General features: G+C 43.4%; 1 protein-coding gene across 1 annotated transcript in view; it reads left to right on the forward strand.

The window, feature by feature from the left end:
- The window catches only part of KIF1B (kinesin family member 1B), a 271,664-nt gene extending 253,429 nt beyond the window's left edge, over window positions 1–18,235 (forward strand). Inside the window, 7 exon segments of the mRNA XM_068238866.1 lie at window positions 2,940–3,179; window positions 4,223–4,294; window positions 6,783–6,904; window positions 7,987–8,136; window positions 10,826–11,018; window positions 11,109–11,227; window positions 16,512–18,235. Of these exon segments, the coding sequence (XP_068094967.1) occupies window positions 2,940–3,179; window positions 4,223–4,294; window positions 6,783–6,904; window positions 7,987–8,136; window positions 10,826–11,018; window positions 11,109–11,227; window positions 16,512–16,554 (939 nt within the window). The 3' untranslated portion in view covers window positions 16,555–18,235.
- The last annotated feature ends 763 nt before the right edge of the window (window positions 18,236–18,998 follow it).

Genomic DNA, 18,998 nt, shown 5'->3' on the forward strand with positions numbered 1-18,998 from the left:
CTAGTAAGGCCACATCTGGAATATGAAATTCATTTCTGGGCACCACATTACAAAAAAGATATTGCAGTTTTAGAGCAGGTGCAGAGACGAGCTACAAAATTGATACGTGAGATGGAAGGTCTCGCTTACCAAGAAAGGTTAGATAAACTGGGTTTATTTAGTCTAGAGAAAAGACGCCTTAGAGGGGATCTAATTAACATGTATAAATACATCAGAGGGCAATATAATAGCTTGGCAGATGAGCTTTTTGTTTCTAGGCCTTCTCAAAGGACTAGAGGACATGATCTGCGCATGGAGGAAAAACGTTTTAGCCATTTATTAAGGAAAGGGTTCTTTACAGTAAGAGTGATTAAGATGTGGAATGCATTGCCACAGGAAGTCGTTATGGCAAACTCTATAACTGCATTTAAAGGGGGCTTAGATGCTTTCCTTGCGTTGAAAGACATCCATGGCTACAATTACTAGGTAATGCCTAATGATGTTGATCCAGGGATTTTATCTGATTGCCATCTGGAGTCGGGAAGGAATTTTTCCCTTTTGGGGCTAATTGGACCATGCCTTGTGGGGGTTTTTTCTCCTTCCTCTGGATCAACAGGGGTATGTGGGGGATGGCTGGTGTTGTTCTTTGTACTGGTTGAACTCGATGGACATATGTCTTTTTTCAACCAAAATAACTATGTTTAGTGTGGCGGGGAAAGGGGGGGGGGGGCGAAGACAAATATTACAAAATGTAGATAGATACTGAATAATTTGAAAAACCATAACAGGTAGAACTTGTATCTCTTCACCAGCACAAGGCAAAGACCGTTGTCTTGTGCCTGGTATAAGTTATAAAGGCAGTTCCTGGTATGAGTAGATAATATAGCTGGGTTCCCACTACAATGTTTTATTCACAGTGTGTCCGGAGCGGATACAGCTTGGGCCATCGAGTGTTCTTCTACATGTAAATGCACAGGAAGGAAACTGACTCTTGGGTGCATGCAACATTCTGTTCTTTTATTAGGATGAAGATATCCTATAAAATTACCACATAAACACCAAACAATGACTGAACAATGACATAAAAATGACATACATATATATAAAAGACCACCTGACCCCAAATTCCAGATTCTATAGAACCTACAGAGGCTGCAGCCCTCTGATATAAATTCAATACCCCCGAAAGGGAGAAACCATTTTGTATAGCTGTCAAATTGAAATCCGGACTTATAAAATTGCAGACATGCAGAACTATTCAGAGGAGATAGCAATAGTTCCAGTCAAATAAGAAGCTGGTAAGAGGTTGGACCCACTTGCAGTCCTGATTGGAAGCTACCCCAAAGTTGCTATATAGATCATCAACAGATCACAGGGTTAGAAGCGATCACTCAAAGCTGTAGAGGTTATTTGCAACCTTGTCGGTGCTTGTTAGTTGTAGCAATTATAAGCCAGTAACACATGTAGCAGTGTATGTTAGTAGATCTGGCATAGGCATAGACAAAGCATTGCCAGCCAGTCTATCATCAGTGCATATACAGCATTGCAAATGAGCTCCCAAACAACCTGATAGTGGCAACAGATTAGTAGCAAGCAAGCTTCAATTGATGATTGCACAAGACTCTGTCATGAATCTACTCTCATGAATGGTAGATGACAAGCATAGTTACCACGTCCCCGGATAATAGACAGCTGAATTGACTTCCCATTCAAAGACGGTTCCCGAGTCTGGCAAGGTGGCAGGTGGTCACGTAAGGCCTATCTGACATGTTTCGCCGTAATCACAAACGGCCTCTTCAGAGATTGGCATAGTTGCGACCTATTGTCTTCTGCAATACATGTTCCACTTACCGATGGGCATCCATTCTACATGCGTTACTCTGCTGCCGCCGTTCGGGTCCTGCGCCGCTGATTCATCATCGCTCAGCTCCACTGCACTGGACACTCGACGGAATATAGATCACACTCCTGGGAAAAGCAGGCTCTAATTGGATTGCAGTAAGAATCCTGTCTAGCAACCACTACTCAGTGTACCAATGAGAATTCTCTATTGCCAAGCAGGATTCTCATTGTTTTTTCTCAATCCAGTGGGAGCCTGCTTCTTCCTGAGTTCTGTTCTACATACCAGCCGAGTGTCCTGTGCAGTGGAGACAAGTGGTGTAGCAGCAGCATGGAGAACCTGAGATGAGTAGAGTAGGAACGTACGCGGTGGCAAGTCTAGTGAGATGGACGCTCTCCACTCTCATGGGCTTGCATTGATTGTGTCGGCATCCGCTTTGCCTGTGATCCGTGAAAAATATTACCGGTTCCAATTTTGCGTAACGCTGTCCACAATGAATCAAAGAATCGCTGCAGACTGCCAAGTGTGTATGGATCTTATAAATAACATGTCAAAATATAAGGGAAGACGCTGAGAGCCCAGTATAGTGTAGTATGTACTGTAAATTGGGTATGGAAGGTAAGTATAGGTAGGTTATACTCACAAACAAGGGTTACCATCCAGGTAACCACTATGAAGGCAGGTGAGGAGATTAGACCTGTCCCCACTCAGGATTAAGAAGTCGCTCTCTGAAGATTGGGAAAAAGGAATTATTCCCCTCCACCAGGGGCAGAAACAACTGCAATAGTAGTACAGAGGCGCCAACAGGGTAAAAACAATATTTCTTTAAAATGGATAAAATGAAGTAGGTAGCGGTGGACTTACCCCTCCAAAACAGACACAAAAAATTGCCGTTTTAAGCAAAAATCAGTTTATTTACATACTCCAAACAAGGTGCAAAGTGTTTTGCTGGTATATCCCACTTCCTCGGGCAATAAATAGGAGCATATCACCAATGCGGTCCGGTACGTAGCATAAAATAAATAACATGGGATCTGTACACATGTTCTTATCTGTAAAGCAGAAATGGTCAGTTTCTTGTCCTAGTGGGAATGCAGCCTAATTCTTTCTCTTTTTTTAGGTGGAGAAGACCCGTCACCTCCTCCTGCTCAGAGAGAAGCTTGGCGACAGCATCCCCAAATCTCTGAGTGACTCCATCTCCCCCAGCCTCAGCAGCGGTACCCTCAGCACCTCCACCAGCATCTCCTCCCAGATCTCCACCACCACCTTCGAAAGTGCCATCACCCCCAGCGAGAGCAGCGGCTATGACTCCACCGATGTGGAGAGTCTGGTGGACCGCGAGAAAGAGCTGGCTACCAAGGTAATTCTAAACGTCTTTTCTAGTGTCCATTATATTGTTCTTTAGTGGTGTCCTTTAGTCCAAATAATTCTGTTCAGCCAGTTTTAGAAAACAAAAAATGGAGCTAACCTGTTTGGAAATTGAGTCTTCTAGGGGTGATGTGAGATCCACCCATGACCCTCCAAACTATAATACCGTCTTTTGATGTCCACTTCTGTGCAAGAAAAACAACTACAACCAAATAGGTTTTTGTTTCATATAAAAGAAGTTTATTGACACCATATTGAAAAGTGCATGGTAACAAATATGGTCATGCAAAAACACAAGTAGGGTCAATAGCATTTGAGCATAACAGATAATATAATAACAAACAAAAACCAACAGTAACCCCTTGCGTACCAGCAGTTTCTGGCCCATTAAAGACCAGAGATTGCTGGTACCACAAAACAGTGCTTCTCGACAAATCGCCGCACAGACCCGCCATTCACGCTGCTCTCTCATAACCGCAGGCCCGTCTCTCTGCCATCTCTATGACGTCAGAGCTCTGTGCACCGGTCAAGAGCCGCTTTCATTATCTCCTGACCCTGTCCATCAATGTAAGCAAATGGGATCGGCTCACAGTGATCACGCGGTCAGCAGCCAATGAAATTGGCTCCTGACCGGCTCACAGGGCGAGTGGACTGCGCCAAATGGAGAACGGCGCGATCGGCGGTAGCTCTGCAGGGAACTTAAAATCTATGTCCTATCAGAGCTGCGTAGCCACCAGCAAAACGTAGATTTCAACCAACACGGTCTGGAAGGAGCGAACGACAAAGCCAAGTAAAGAAAAGGCAAACAATTTACAGCACCAGGTGTGAAACAAAATATTACCGGGTCAAAAGACAATGAGCAGCAATCAGAGACCAAGCTAGCCCCCGGTACAATATCCCTTCCCACCTTATGTTGCCATTTTCTCCTGTTCTTTACATCTGCACAATCAAGTTTTGATTTGATAAAAAAAACAAAAAGTTTGATGTCCATTGTAAATATTGACATTATAATATGTTTCTCTTCCTTTTCCGCAGTGCTTGAGACTTCTCACTCATACCTTTAACCGCGAGCTAACCCAGGTGTGCAACAGCATCAGTGATTGTAAGGTAAGAGCTTATAAGAAGCGGTCGTTGTTCACCTGTTTATAGCCAGTATTAACCCTTAAACTTCTTTGGACTTCTATAGTTTCTTACAAATGCAAATATCTGCTTCGGTACGCCATAGAGGTCTTTAGTTGTTTTGTTTTTTTCGCCAAACTATTGTAGTCTGCCACCGACGTCTATCTGTACGTCTGGGGTGCAGAGGAGATAGAGGTTCCAGCCTCAGGGCACAGTATAGGAGGGGGGCAGGGCAGAGGTGAGAGAGGCTCCAGCCTCAGGGCACAGTATAGGAGGGGGCGCACAACTCACTCAGCTATCATTCCCCTATTGTGTTTGAAGCAGACAGAAATAAGAAAAAGGGGATGCATGACAATGACTGCAAGGAGGATAACTAGAGATTAGGGTGTTGGGGGGGCCCTGTGGCCCTCTTAGTCTAATAGCAATCAGTGTGTGACGGCTGGGGTGGAAGGGATGGAGGGGCACACTTTGGTGTCTCAGCCTTGGGTGCTGGAGGACCTTGTCCTGGCTCTGCTCCCAGCGCAGGATCGAGAAGAAGGAGGAGGATGGGGAAAGTCTCTTTAGGGTCCAGAGGTTCCCCCTCCCGAGGTGAGTACTCCCTTGGGAAATATAAATTTTTATAGGTTAATAAACCACTTTCTGACCACCCATAAGGCAGAGGAAAGTGAGGCGTACATGCGCGCCCCTTTCCCCCGCTGGGTGTCAGTTTTGCAGGAAGTGTTTAAAAAAAATTGCTGTCAGTGGGAGGATTGAAGGAAACACTGAAATGTTAAAACCAAGCGCAGGCAGTGATTTCCTAAAATGCATTTCATGGAACAAAATTAAGAAATAATATATGCCGTTTCAATTCATATGTCAAGAAATTGCAGCTGTGTACGGCCAAACAGGCCAATCCATTCTGTGGGGGAAGGGGGTGTTCACGATTGTCAGCGATCGAGAGCAATCCTTTAGTCATCCGGCACAATGGATTGCTAATCTGCATCAGGGGTTGGCCCACCTGTACTGATATTAACCTCTTGCAGACCAGACAGCTCTGGTCGCTTTAAGAGCAGTGATTGCTGGGATTGGCTCGCAGCCATGGTTACCATGTGTACTGAGCTTTTGAAAATGTTAGGATTTTTTGTGTAATATTATTATTATTGTTCTTTTTGTTGTCATTATTACAGCTATTATGGTTATACATTGTACATATATTACAGGAAATGATTCTATACTGTTCTTTGAATACTTCTACAGTGGTTTGCTAAAGTATTCGGCCCCCTTGAAGTTTTCCACATTTTGACACATTACTGCCACAAACATGAATCAACTTTATTGGAGTTCCACCTGAAAGACCAACACAAAGTGGTGTACATGTGAGAAGTGGAACGAAAATCATACATGATTCCAAACATTTTTTTACAAATCTACGAAGTGGGGTGTGCGTGATTATTTAGTCCCCTGAGCCCAAGTCTGCTTTAAATTTCTCAATAACTTTATCCCTGACCTGTCTTGTGTGTTCTTTGGACTTCATGGTGTTGTTGCTCCCAATATTCTCTTAGACAACCTCTGAGGCCGTCACAGAGCAGTTGTATTTGTACTGACATTAGATTACACACAGGTGCACTCTATTTAGTCAGTAGCACTCATCAGGCAATGTATATGGGCAACTGACTGCACTCAGACCAAAGGGGGCTGAATAATTACGCACACCCCACTTTGCAGTTTTTTATTTGTAAAAAAAAGTTTGGAATCATGTATGATTTGCGTTCCACTTCTCACATGTACACCACTTTGTGTTGGTCTTTCATGTGGAATTCCAATAAAATTGATTCATGTTTGTGGCAGTAATATGACAAAATGTGGAAAACTTAAAGGGGGCCGAATACTTTTGCAACCCACTGTATGTATGGTTTGCCATGTGTTGCCTTAAAAGTAGCCTGACGTGACGTGTCAGGATGAGAGAAATGTGTAGACACAGCACCAGTCCTAATTAGAACTTGCCTGTTTTCGTTTTTTAGTTGTTTTCATTGCAAGGGTTAATAAACCAGTGCTTTATCTCTGCAGTCAGTGAAGTCGGGACTCCTGAAAACTAATTAGAGGTCATTCAAACATTTCTGTAGCTGTACAAACCCTCCTGATATCAGGATAATGATACAACATCCAGTAGGTCATCATTTCTCTGTACGGGAGCTGAATAAATGTCACCTTCATCATTGTGACCTTATATCTGATTCAAGCTTCAAACCTAGATATTCAACCCTTAAAATAAAATTATGAATATGGGACTCCATGAACGATCTATTTAGGATTAGTACCACAAATACAATTACTTATCTCAGAACTTTGTCACTTCAGGTTCTCTTTAAGGTAGCACATTGGTGCAGTGAATTTGCCTGCTGCGTTTGCCTATCTGGTTAGTGCAGAAGTGTTGGTCGGTGGTGTATTGCGTGCTGTTTCATGACGATGTGTCAGTAATATTCGCTTGCTTCTCCAGCTGTCTGATATCTCCCCGATTGGACGAGACCCGTCTGTCTCCAGCCTTAGCAGTGCCACTTTGACGCCCTCCTCCACCTGCCCATCCCTGGCGGATTCCAGATGCAGCTCAGTGGACCAGAAGTGAGTATACGGCCTCTGGCTGGTTAAAGGGAAGTTTACAGAACATTTTGAAAACTTCTCCTGAGGGAGGTTCAATAACTGAGCAGGCTTTTGGGGGTGCAGCAGGCATTTATTAACCTCCTTAGGCTACTCCATAGGCCACCTGTCTATGTGGAAGCCTCCATCTTCTCCCCTAACGAAGGTTTGTTACTTGTGTGGGCTTTTGGGGGGTGGCGTGCATTTACTTACCTAGGAGGGCTGCTCTGAAGCCTTCCTTTTTATATGGAAGCTTCCATTCTCTGTGTCACACAGGCTGAAGTTGCTGGGGTGATGTCCTGATTTCCTGACCGCTGCATTGCATGCTGGGGACAGGTAATACTTGTCGGAGGATGTAACCACACAAACCACATCTCCCAGCATGCATTGCGGCGGTCAAGGACTCAGGACATCACCGCAGGAACTTCAACCTGCAACACAGAGATTGGAGGCTTCCATATAGAAGGGGAGGCGTCAGAGCAGCCCTCCTAGGTAAGTAAATGCATGCTACCCCTCGAAAGCCCAAACAAGTAACAAACCTTCCTTAGGGGGAAGTTCATTTGAGAATTTTTTTACATCTAGGAGTACCGAGGTGCTCAATATACTTTCTTTTTTGAGCGGAGAGTTGGAAGTAAAATCTGTTGACTGAAGAAAGCGGTGTACGTTTTATTTCCGCCCAATGGCGTAGCTAAGGAGCTGTGGGCCCCCGATGCAAGTTTTACAATGGGGCCCCCCAAGCACTCTATACAAAACAACTGATATGGCGCACCAAAACCTGGGATGGGGAACAGTTTGTTAATGATTACTACTATTCAAAGTATCTATAGAAGTCATTATTACCAGCACAAGACCAATAGAGAGCTAATACTGTAATAGAGGGTGGACCCTTCTGGGCCCCGATGCGGTGGCTACCTCTGCACCCCCCATTGTTACGCCCCTGCTTCCGCCATTGAAGCTCACGTGAATAACAGATTGGATTGGTTGAAGACGACCAGCTGTTTCTGATCAGTTATGTTGTTTATCAGTTTGTATATAGAAACGTGATCTAATTGTTGCTTTTATTCCAGGACACCAGAAGCCAATTCCCGCGCCTCCAGTCCTTGCACGGAGTATGAGCAGTTCCAGCTGGTGGCCACGGTGGAGAATTCCTACCTGGCTCGTGCCGGGAAGAATGAGTTCCTGAACCTCGTGCCGGACATTGAAGAGCTCAGACCAGGGTATGACGGCCTTCAATAACTATACAACAGTTTATTGTGAAGAGCATAAAAGATGCAGGCAGACATAGGGGTTGATTCATTACCTGTAACGCAGGCAAACAGCGCAAGTAAACTGCTGTTACTTGCGCTAATAAATCAGTCAGCGACTTAAGCTGGCCACTAACGGTCCAATTTCTAGCGAAAAATCGTTTGAGCGATCAGAAATTCTCATCGGGTGTGAAATATTGTAATACATCATTCACTACACCATCAACGAACCAATCTTTGCTTCCTATCTATCACAACCAACAAGAAAATGCAAATTTTGGTTCAACGAAAATTCATTCGGACGACATTTTTTTCACTCGTTCATAATCGATTGTGTCCACCAATGGAGAATATTTACAACCAATCCGAATTTCTGTTCGCTCGAACGATTTTTCGCTAGAAATTGGAGCGTTAGTGGCCACCTTTACTAACATCTCCATGCACAGTATGGGCTTGATTCACTAAAGTGTGATAACTGTTATCACTGCCGCGCTATGCGATTCGCGGGAGTTTGGTGTGCGATTTTCGTGTGAAAATTTTTTCGGGGTGCAAATTTTCGCATTGGCACGCTAATGCGAATTTTAACACGGGCTAAAATTCACATTACGTGCAAACGCAAAAATGCATGCGGAAAGAAAAGTACGCGGAAATCGCGGCAAACTCGCGTGAATCACATAGCCCGCCCGTGAAAACAGTTATTACATTTTAGTTAATGAAGCCCTATGTGCGCTAGTGACAGCGTAGCGTGTGTTGCCTAGCAATGGTTGATGCCTTCTCTTGCCGCGCAGTAGTGAGGTATCTCTACCTCGATACTTTTTTAGCTACTTTGTTAATCAACGCGATACTTCACTAGCTCAGCCACTACTATGTCGGAGTAGCTGCCGTGCTAGTGAGCTATCGCGGCAGCAGTCACCTCATTCGTTGTCCTGGCTACGCATGCTTCCTTAATTGCGTTTCCATGGTTGGTAGTGTTCTGCACATTCGCAGTTCATATAACTTGCACCACCTGCGCATGTGCAGAAAGCTGCTAGCCACGCAAGCACAATCTAGGAGGCATAGTGCCGCCCATTCTCAGTAGTCTGCGACTCAACCAGTTGCAGACGGGGCTGACGGCAGCAGAACAGAAAAAAACTGAAATTACAGAGCGGCTTCAGATACTTCAGGGGGCCTGGAAGAAGTCGCTTTAAAGTGGATCCGAGATGAAAAACTAACTATAACAAGTAATTTGTCTATATGTCTTATCTAAAGTTTAGATCTAGCTGCCAACAGCTTCTAAAGTTTATGATTATTTATTCCTGTGATACAATGAGGGCAGCCATGTTCTGTTTGTCACATTGTCACAGGCTGAGGGCTGGAGATGCTATCAGCTTGCCTGTGTGTAAATTCAGTCCCCCCTCCTCCTCCCCCCTCTGCCTCTGAAATCAATGGCTAGTAACCTCCTCCTGCCCAGACTGAGCTCCCATAAGCCCTTGCTACTGTGCCAAGGCACAAAAGGAGCTGTGGGCGTTGCTTGTTTAGTTTATAGGGAATTAGAGTATTAACCACTTCCGGATTCAGCAGACGCTTATCTACGCCCCTGCAGTAGATAAGCGTCTGCAGTATGTTTATTTATCCCCACGCCGCCACGATCGCCGCACTTCCCCGTCCGCAATCGCCGCTGTCCTGTCCCTCTGTGATCGGGGAATGCTTCCATCCCCGATCACTGAGTCTGCGATGACTCACAGTGCTGATTAACAAAAATCCCCCCCAGGAACAAAATGTAAACATTTCGTTCAGTGTTAGATTTACGGAACAAAGAACTCCATAGCACCATCTTGTAGCCAAAAAGTAAAAATACATCTAAAAACATTCTAATACACTACTAACCCATAGGGTAATTAAATAGGTTTTTTTTATATTTTTAACCTCTTCCTCCCCACCCCATAGTTACCAAAATAAAACACTTGTAAAAAAAAAAAAAATACACCATTAAAAAAAAATATATATAAATGGTTACCTTAGGGAATTTGTTAATATGTATGTCATTACTGTGTATGTTGTAATTAAAGTCTTGGAATAATTATTATACTATAAAAAACACTAAACGGAAAAATAGACACCTTTATTTCCAAATAAAATATTATCGCCATACTTTGTACTAGGGACACAATTTAAACGTAATAACCGGGACAGATGAGCAAATAAAATGTGTCTGTTTCATCATCAATAGCACATTTTATTTTTAAACTACAATGGCTGAAAGCTGAGAATGGTGATTTTTTTTTTTCATTTTTTTCTACTTTTTCCTTGCAAAATACATTAAAATAAAATAATGGTTAGCAAAAAGTATTGCCCAGAGAAAGCCTAGTTTGCCCCGCAAAAAATAATATATAGATCATGTCAGTTTGATAAGTAGCAATAAAGTTATTGGCGAATGAAATTGCTCTGGTCCTGAAGGCGAAAAAACCTGTGAACCTGAAGTGGTTAAAACAAAACAAAAAAAGTATTTGGCTTGAGGAATGCCCTATAAACTATATGAAAGGAACACAATTATGCAATGAGTAAAAGTTTATCTCGGATCCACTTTAAACATATCCCGTATTACATTGTAGAGGGAGAACTGTTTATAGAAAACCAAAAACATGGTCGGATCTCCGTAACTCATGTCCTTCTTTCTGTGCAGCTCGGTGGTCTCCAAGAAAGGATTTCTTAATTTCAAGGAACCTCAGTCCCATTCATGGGCCAAGCATTACGTGGTGGTACGTCGGCCCTACGTCTTTATATACAACAGTGATAAGGATCCTGTGGAGCGAGGCCTTATAAACCTGTCCACCGCCCAGGTGGAGTACAGCGAAGACCAGCAGGCCATGGTGAAGGTGAGAGGGGGTTTTCCATCTTTCATTCTATGAATGAATCTATCTGATCAATAGATGTGCCAATGTTGTTTATTATTTCTTATTTATTAGAGTCCAAACATATTTGCTGTTGTCACCAAGCACCGTGGGATTCTTCTGCAGGCCATTAATGATAAAGATATGAATGACTGGCTGTATGCCTTCAACCCTCTGCTAGCCGGCACGATACGGTGAGTCCACAGGAAGTGTCCACAGATTGGAGGTCAGCTGGGAGTGGGATGGGCCAGATTTGAACCTTCTGTGCTCACTGTTCTTAGGATTTTAGCAGCAGCTTAATATTTACCACTTTCATAGATAATTAGCACTAGCAAGTGCAGTTACTATAAATGCTGCCTGTCATTACAGTAAATCTAAGCCCAAAACTAAACGGCGAATTCAATGATAAATCAGGAGGATAAAGTGAATATAAAACGTGTACAATCTGACCACGATTCAAAATACCTATTTCATTGGGCAAAATGTTAAGGTTTTTTTTTTTTTTTCCTTTAACCACTTTATCCACCACTGCAGTATATCTACGTCCTCTGTGACTTCATCTAAGCCACACGTCAGTAGATATACGTCTTGTAGCAGAAGCAGTGCTGTGCAGGATTGGGCTTGCTCCTGTGCACATTTCTGGCACTATCTGATGCAGCACTAATTGGTGAATGGGAATATATGTTTCCTGAGCTAATAAGATTGATTTTTACCATTAAAAATACTTTTATGAATTTTAATGATTTAGAATCAAATATCTTCACCATAGATTGTAACAGGGTTTTGTGATAAGCAGTAAGAACAGGCAAACAAAATTTGTCATTTTTATCTACAGTAGCACTTTTTATTTTTAAACTAGAATTGGTGAAACTGAGAAATAATGTGTTTTTTTTCTATTTTTTTTCCTTGTTTTCCCATTAAAATTCATAGAAAACAAAATAGTTCGAGGGAAAAAATTGCATACAATGAAAGCCTAGTTTGTCTTGAAAAAAACCAATATCTATTTCATTTCTGTGTCATAAGTAGGGATAGTTATTTCTGATTAAATAAGGACACAGCTAAACTGTCAAAACTGCTCTGGTCCATAAGTGGGAAACAAGGTCCGGATGCAAAGTGGTTAAACGGTGTTGAACTTTCACATCTGTATGTTTGAAGATGAGTCTTGAGTAGTTTAAGTGGACCTGAACTCTTGCACAGGACAGAAGGAAAACAGAGAGAAATGCACCCTGTGTGTATTTAGGGAGTTTAGCCTGTCTAATTCCCCCTCACCTGTGACTAATCACAACTGTAATTTGATATCTCAGCTGTGTCTGCCTCGGCAGAGCAGCTAATCTGTAGACACAAGATGTTAACCATATATCTGCTGCCATGAAAGCAGAAAGTACACACACTGCAGATTTATTGCAGGATTTATATCAGCTGTAACATAGAAATGTTTTTCTTTAAAGGTTATTATGCTGTTGCTTATATTTTAGAGCAGAGGGGAAGTTCTGAGTTCAGATCCACTTTAAGGGATAATTGTAGATATAAAGGACAGTTATCTAAAATGTCCACCCCAATCTCCTGAATGCCTTCCCCCCACCCCCACCCCTGGTATCTGTTCCTATCTCATCCTAACAGGGTTTTCACTTTATTATAGTTAGCACTACTTCTCTCAGCTGCTAGATGGCAGTGTTGAGTAGGCAACAAAGGCCTCAATTTTAATGAACAGAGTTTGTCTCCTTTCTGTTGGAAAGTAGACCCCGAACAGAGAAGCAGCAAGGGATGTTAAACAAAGGAAGACCTGGTCCTTGGGCTTGCTTAGCAGAGGCGTAGCTATGGGTGGGCTAGGGAGGACATATGTCCCCGGGCGCAGCACTGTGAGGGCGCCCAGCATGGCCATTGCACCCCCACGTGCGTGAGAAGTGGTTTGCTGGCTGCCCGAAGTGCCCCTGCTTCTCCCCCCCCCCCCCCCCTCTGCAGAAGTGTTAACAGCAGCAGAATAAGGCTATCTAAAGGGGGCAGTTCTGGCTATCTAAACAGGGTGAAGGGGGCACATCTGGCTAACTAAAGGGGCACACATTTGGCTATTTAAAGGGGGGCACATCAGGCTATCTGAATGGGGTAAGGGGGCACATACAGTGGAGGAAATAATTATTTGACCCCTCACTGATTTTGTAAGTTTGTCCAATGACAAAGAAATGAAAAGTCTCAGAACAGTATAATTTCAATGGTAGGTTTATTTTAACAGTGGCAGATAGCACATCAAAAGGAAAATCGAAAAAAATAACCTTAAATAAAAGATAGCAACTGATTTGCATTTTATTGAGTGAAATAAGTTTTTGAACCCTCTAACAATAAAAGACTTAATACTTAGTGGAAAAACCCTTGTTTGCAAGCACAGAGGTCAAACGTTTCTTGTAATTGATGACCAAGTTTGCACACATTTTAGGAGGAATGTTGGTTCACTCCTCTTTGCAGATCATCTCTAAATCCCTAAGGTTTCGAGGCTGCCTCTGTGCAACTCTGAGCTTGAGCTCCCGCCATAGGTTTTCTATTGGATTAAGGTCCGGAGACTGACTAGGCCACTCCATGACCTTAATGTGCTTCTTCTTGAGCCACTCCTTTGTTGCCTTTGCTGTATGTTTTGGGTCATTGTCGTGCTGGAACACCCATCCACGACCCATTTTCAGTTTCCTGGCAGAGGGAAGGAGGTTGTCGTTCAGGATTTCACGATACATGGCTCCGTCCATTTTCCCATTAATGCGATTAAGTTGTCCTGTGCCCTTAGCAGAAAAACACCCCCAAAGCAAAATGTTTCCACCCCCATGCTTGACGGTGGGGACGGTGTTTTGGGGGTCATAGGCAGCATTTTTCTTCCTCCAAACACAGCGAGTTGAGTTAATGCCAAAGAGCTCTATTTTGGTCTCATCAGACCACAGCACCTTCTCCAGTCACTCACAGAATCATTCAGGTGTTCATTGGCAAACTTCAGACGGGCCTGCACATGTGCCTTCTTGAGCAGGGGGACCTTGCGAGCCCTGCAGGATTTTAATCCATTGCGGTGTAATGTGTTTCCAATGGTTTTCTTGGTGACTGTGGTCCCTGCTAATTTGAGGTCATTCACTAACTCCTCCCGTGTAGTTCTAGGATGCTTTTTCACCTTTCTCAGAACCATTGACACCCCACGAGGTGAGATCTTGTGTGGAGCCCCAGAGCGAGGTCGATTGATGGTCATTTTGTGCTCCTTCCATTTTCGAACAATCGCACCAACAGTTGTCACCTTCTCTCCCAGCTTCTTGCTAATGGTTTTGTAGCCCATTCCAGCCTTGTGCAGGTCTACAATTTTGTCTCTGACATCCTTGGACAGCTCTTTGCTCTTTCCCATGTTGGAGAGTTTGGAGTCTGCTTGATTGATTGATTCTGTGGACAGGTGTCTTTTATACAGGTGACTAGTTAAGACAGGTGTCCTTAATGAGGGTGACTAATTGAGCAGAAGTGTCTAACCACTCTGTGGGAGCCAGAACTCTTAATGGTTGGTACGGGTTCAAAAACTTATTTCACTCAATGAAATGCAAATCAGTTGCTATCTTTTATTTAAGGTTATTTTTTCGATTTTCCTTTTGATGTGCTATCTACCACTGTTAAAATAAACCTACCATTGAAATGATACTGTTCTGAGACTTTTCATTTCTTTGTCATTGGACAAACTTACAAAATCAGTGAGGGGTAAAATAATTATTTCCTCCACTGTATATCTAAATAACTTTTGACTCCACCCATGGCCACATTCTGATGTGTGACCACGCCCATTTTGTGCAGAGGGGGAGCGCAGAAACTGTCTTTGTCCCCGAGTGCAGAAAACCCTAGCTACGCCTCTGTTGCTTAGTGCTGGTACCTACAGATGTGGGAGGACTGAGAGAGGAATTTTTGATAATTTCCCTTTATAGTTTAGTTATCCTTTAAAAACGACCTCAGTTGTATTTTTATATACAAATAAATGCAGTAAATTGTATCCTGTATGAATGTAGCTTCAGCGATTGAACGGAAATATAAATCGGGAAATGGCCATCATTGTTACACCCCGCCTAAATACAATTCCCCCCAGTCGCAACCCCAAGCCTTGCCGAAAAGTCCCTGAGATCGGAGGTCACCCCAGTCTGTGTTTCCTAGCTCAGCTGCTGCGGCCTGATTGGTTGGAGGGGGAGGGGGGGTTAACAATAATTGCCATTTTGTGGTCAAACGGGTGTTTATTATTATTTAGTATTTATATATTAGATAATTTCCGCAGCACTGTACAGAGTATATTGTCTCAACTGTCCCTCAGAGGGGCTCACAATCTAATTCCTACCACAGTCATATGTCCATTGTAGTCTAGGCCCAGTTTTTTTTTTTTTTTTGGGGGGGGGGGGGGAGTTAATTAACTTATCTGTATGTGTTGGGGATGTGGGAGGAAAACGTAGTGCCTGGAGGAAACCCACAAAGATATGGGGAGAACATACAAAATCCATGCAAATAGTCCCCGGCTGAGATTTAAACCAGCAAGGCAAGAGTGCCATTCACTACGCCACGGTGCTGCCCACACTACTCCACGGTGCTGCCCACACTACTCCACGGTGCTGCCCACACTACTCCACGGTGCTGCCCACACTACTCCACGGTGCTGCCCACACTACTCCACGGTACTGCCCACACTATGCCACGGTGCTGCCCACACTGCGCCACGGTGCTGCCCACACTACGCCAACGGTGCTGCCCACACTACGCCACGGTGCTGGCTACACTACGCCACGGTGCTGCCCACACTACGCCACTGTGATTTATGTTCCTGTTTAATCGCGAAAAAGCTACATTCAGGTTTTGTAAGGATACAATTAACCGAATATATTGTTTTTGCAGGCTGGTAGCAGCGTAGCTTTCACTGATAACTAATTAAACGTCATAAAACTCATGGGTTACTGAGAAAAAATGCTTCTAAGTACAGAGAACAGATAACAAGTATTTAAGAAGTTATGGCTTGTCTGTATGGGAGCTGAAAACAGATTACCTGCTGCAGTCACGTCCCAGAGATGGACAAAACTTCATACTTAGGTTTTTATCCTTTAAAACCAAAATAAGAATTTGGATTTCCAGAAAAGTCTAATTTTAGGATTACGTCTATGCATACAATTGTTTATCTCATTCGTTTACTCTCACTTCAGGTTCACATTAAGTAAAAAACCCCATTTTCACTGTGCAAATAAGTGCACGTGTCATCTAATACCCAGGCAGTCATTTTGGTAATGTGATCAGACAATCAAAGTAATAGAGCCTACACTTGAGCCAACAACTGATGCATGGTGGTGGCCGTCATGTTGTTGGACATCACAAGAGATTTACTCACCTGGCAGAAGCCAAATATTGGCAGTCACTATATGTTGAAGTTTTTGTAAGTCTCTGAGAAGGAGATTGAAATATCCTATGCCCATTTTTACCTATTTCTCTCCCTCTTTCCCACAGGTCAAAATTAGCGCGGCGCCGCTCCCTGACCACCAAGTATTGAGCGGCTCCTCCTCTTCCCCTTCCTCCTCAAGATATGAATGGTTTCCCCTCCTCTTTGTGATTCTTAGCCGTTTCTCTTGTATGTAAACCTGTGGCTTTCTCCCGCCTCCTCTTCTGTCTGTGCTCAAAACCAACCCGATTCTTCGCATGCGGCCGAAAGAAGAAAGGACAGAGACACACGGACTCCTGACCCCCCCTTTTCTTCTGGACGTGTCCCCCCTCCCTACCCCACACTTTTCCCTCCCCTTCGCAGTTTCTAGTATCTGTAGTGTAGTTTGTCTGTCCGAAGATGCATTATTTTTGCATTTTTTACCTTTTTTTTTAATTTAACATGAGTTTAGTGAGTTTTTCGGAACTTTCCAGCTGTACCGAAGATGTTTCTACCCTCCCTTTAACCTTTGCGGCCTGCTGCTAACAGTCCTGGGGAGAACAGGAGGTTCCAACATATACAGCTTTCTCTGTCTCTTCTACTCCCTCCCATGACTCCGGCCTGCTCTGCACCAGAGTGTGATGGGTATATCGAAGGGGCGATGGCGAGATCCAAACAACAACACTAAAAAGAAAATTTAAATATTCCTCTAACCTCGGGAACTTTGCCAGGAAAGCACATCACTACATGCAGCCATCTTGATAACCTACAAAGACTATTATGGCTAATGAGGCAAAAAGTGATTACCCTCGACTTTGGGGGCCTATTTTATCACAGGAAAATTGAGGGGCAGTTTTTTATTTTGTTTTTTTATTATTTTATTTTTCATTCTAGGGATCGTATGAAGGAGTAAATGCTGCTTATTTCTTGTTGTTTGTAATTAGGAGGTCACACAGAACAAAAAGAGCAGGAAAACAAAAAGTACAACCATATTTTTCCTTCTACTGTCTCAGGCATAAAGGCCGGAAATGATACGCACACCCAAGGGCGGAAATGATACGCACACCCAAGGGCGGAGCTAACCCCACCGGTCCTCCACGATCTGGGTGGCTTTCAAGACAAGCCGAAATCATGTCACCGCAAGGATTCACTTTGAGTTAACCTTTTCCTGGTAGATTTCCTGCAAAACTTTTCACACCTGTTCAGTGACAATAATGAGTCCTATAAGGGGTCAATTAAAGTATATTTCTACATAAATATATATATTGGTTTAATGAAGATGTAACAGCCTTTGCTTTGAGCGATCCACTGATTTCCTCTCCTGTATTTCTAGATAGTATTGTTGTACAGATATATTGCCAGTGGGATTTTTTTTATTAGTCTACCTGCCATTCATATATCTTGCAGACATTGAACTGTGTGTATTCAGCCTTGTTCATGCACTGGTGACATGATTGAGGCACTCAGGGTTGTATTACCATAAGACATTTGTGAACCCATCCCTCATACAAGCAATTTGCTTCCTTCAATCAAATTATCCAATCAGAATGCATACCTCCCAACTTTTTGAGATGAGAAAGAGAGACACCTTAAGACACGCCCATGCCACACCCCCACCCACGCACCCGCCACACCCCTAGCTACACATGTTACTAATGGTGCTGCTAAAATCCGAAACTGGGAGACATCTGGATAGTTGCCATCCGGATATCTCCCAGTAAACCGGGCCGGGGGGGTCAATCTTACTTGTCTGACGTCTTCTTTGGTCGTCCATCGGTGCCTCCCACGATGCGCTCTACGCGCGTCACGTGATTACAAACACTTCCTCCTTCAACCCGGAAGGAGGAAGTGTTTGTAATCACGTGACCGCCACTTGGAGTGCATCGTGGAAGGCGCCGAGGGACGAACCGAAGAAGACATCAGACTTGTAAGATTGAAGATTTAAAGATGGGAATAAAGTTTGGAGCCAATTAAACACATTTTTCAGTAGAAAAAAATTGTATTATTTACAGAAATCTGTACATCGTTCTTGAAAGAGGGAGAAATGAGGAGGGAAAAGAGACTGAAAGGTTTGTCTTCCAAAGAAGGACTGTTCCTTTCAAAAAAAGGGACAGTTAGGAGCTGTGAGAATGGTGGGATTGCTTATTGACCAGGACCAAACATTTCTGTTGGAAAACATTGATAAACAGCTGTTTGGTCACTAGGCGATTGGACATGCGGGAAAACATCGATTGATGTACACGCCTTGCTGTGTGGATGTGCAAATGACCAATTGACATAATTTTTCAGGAGGAGGAAACTTGTCTTATGGTATTACAAGTTTGAGTGTTGGACGATTGGCTTCTTTTCAAACTTTCTTACCGGCTCACAACAGTGTCTTAAAGTGAATGGGAACCGCATTTAAAAAAAAAATGAAGCAAATACTTACCTAAGGAGAGGGAAGGCTCTGGGTGGTATAGAGCCTTCCATCTCCTCTCTCAGTGCTCTCTATCCTGTGCTGGCTCCTCCCCGTTTCAATCTCCCGTCGAAAGTGTATTTGGAAGTCTTCTGGAGCCGTGTCCTCCTGAAGACGTGCG

This window comes from Hyperolius riggenbachi, chromosome 6 (genome assembly GCF_040937935.1).
Source record: "Hyperolius riggenbachi isolate aHypRig1 chromosome 6, aHypRig1.pri, whole genome shotgun sequence".
In the NCBI taxonomy this organism is placed as follows: domain Eukaryota; kingdom Metazoa; phylum Chordata; class Amphibia; order Anura; family Hyperoliidae; genus Hyperolius; species Hyperolius riggenbachi.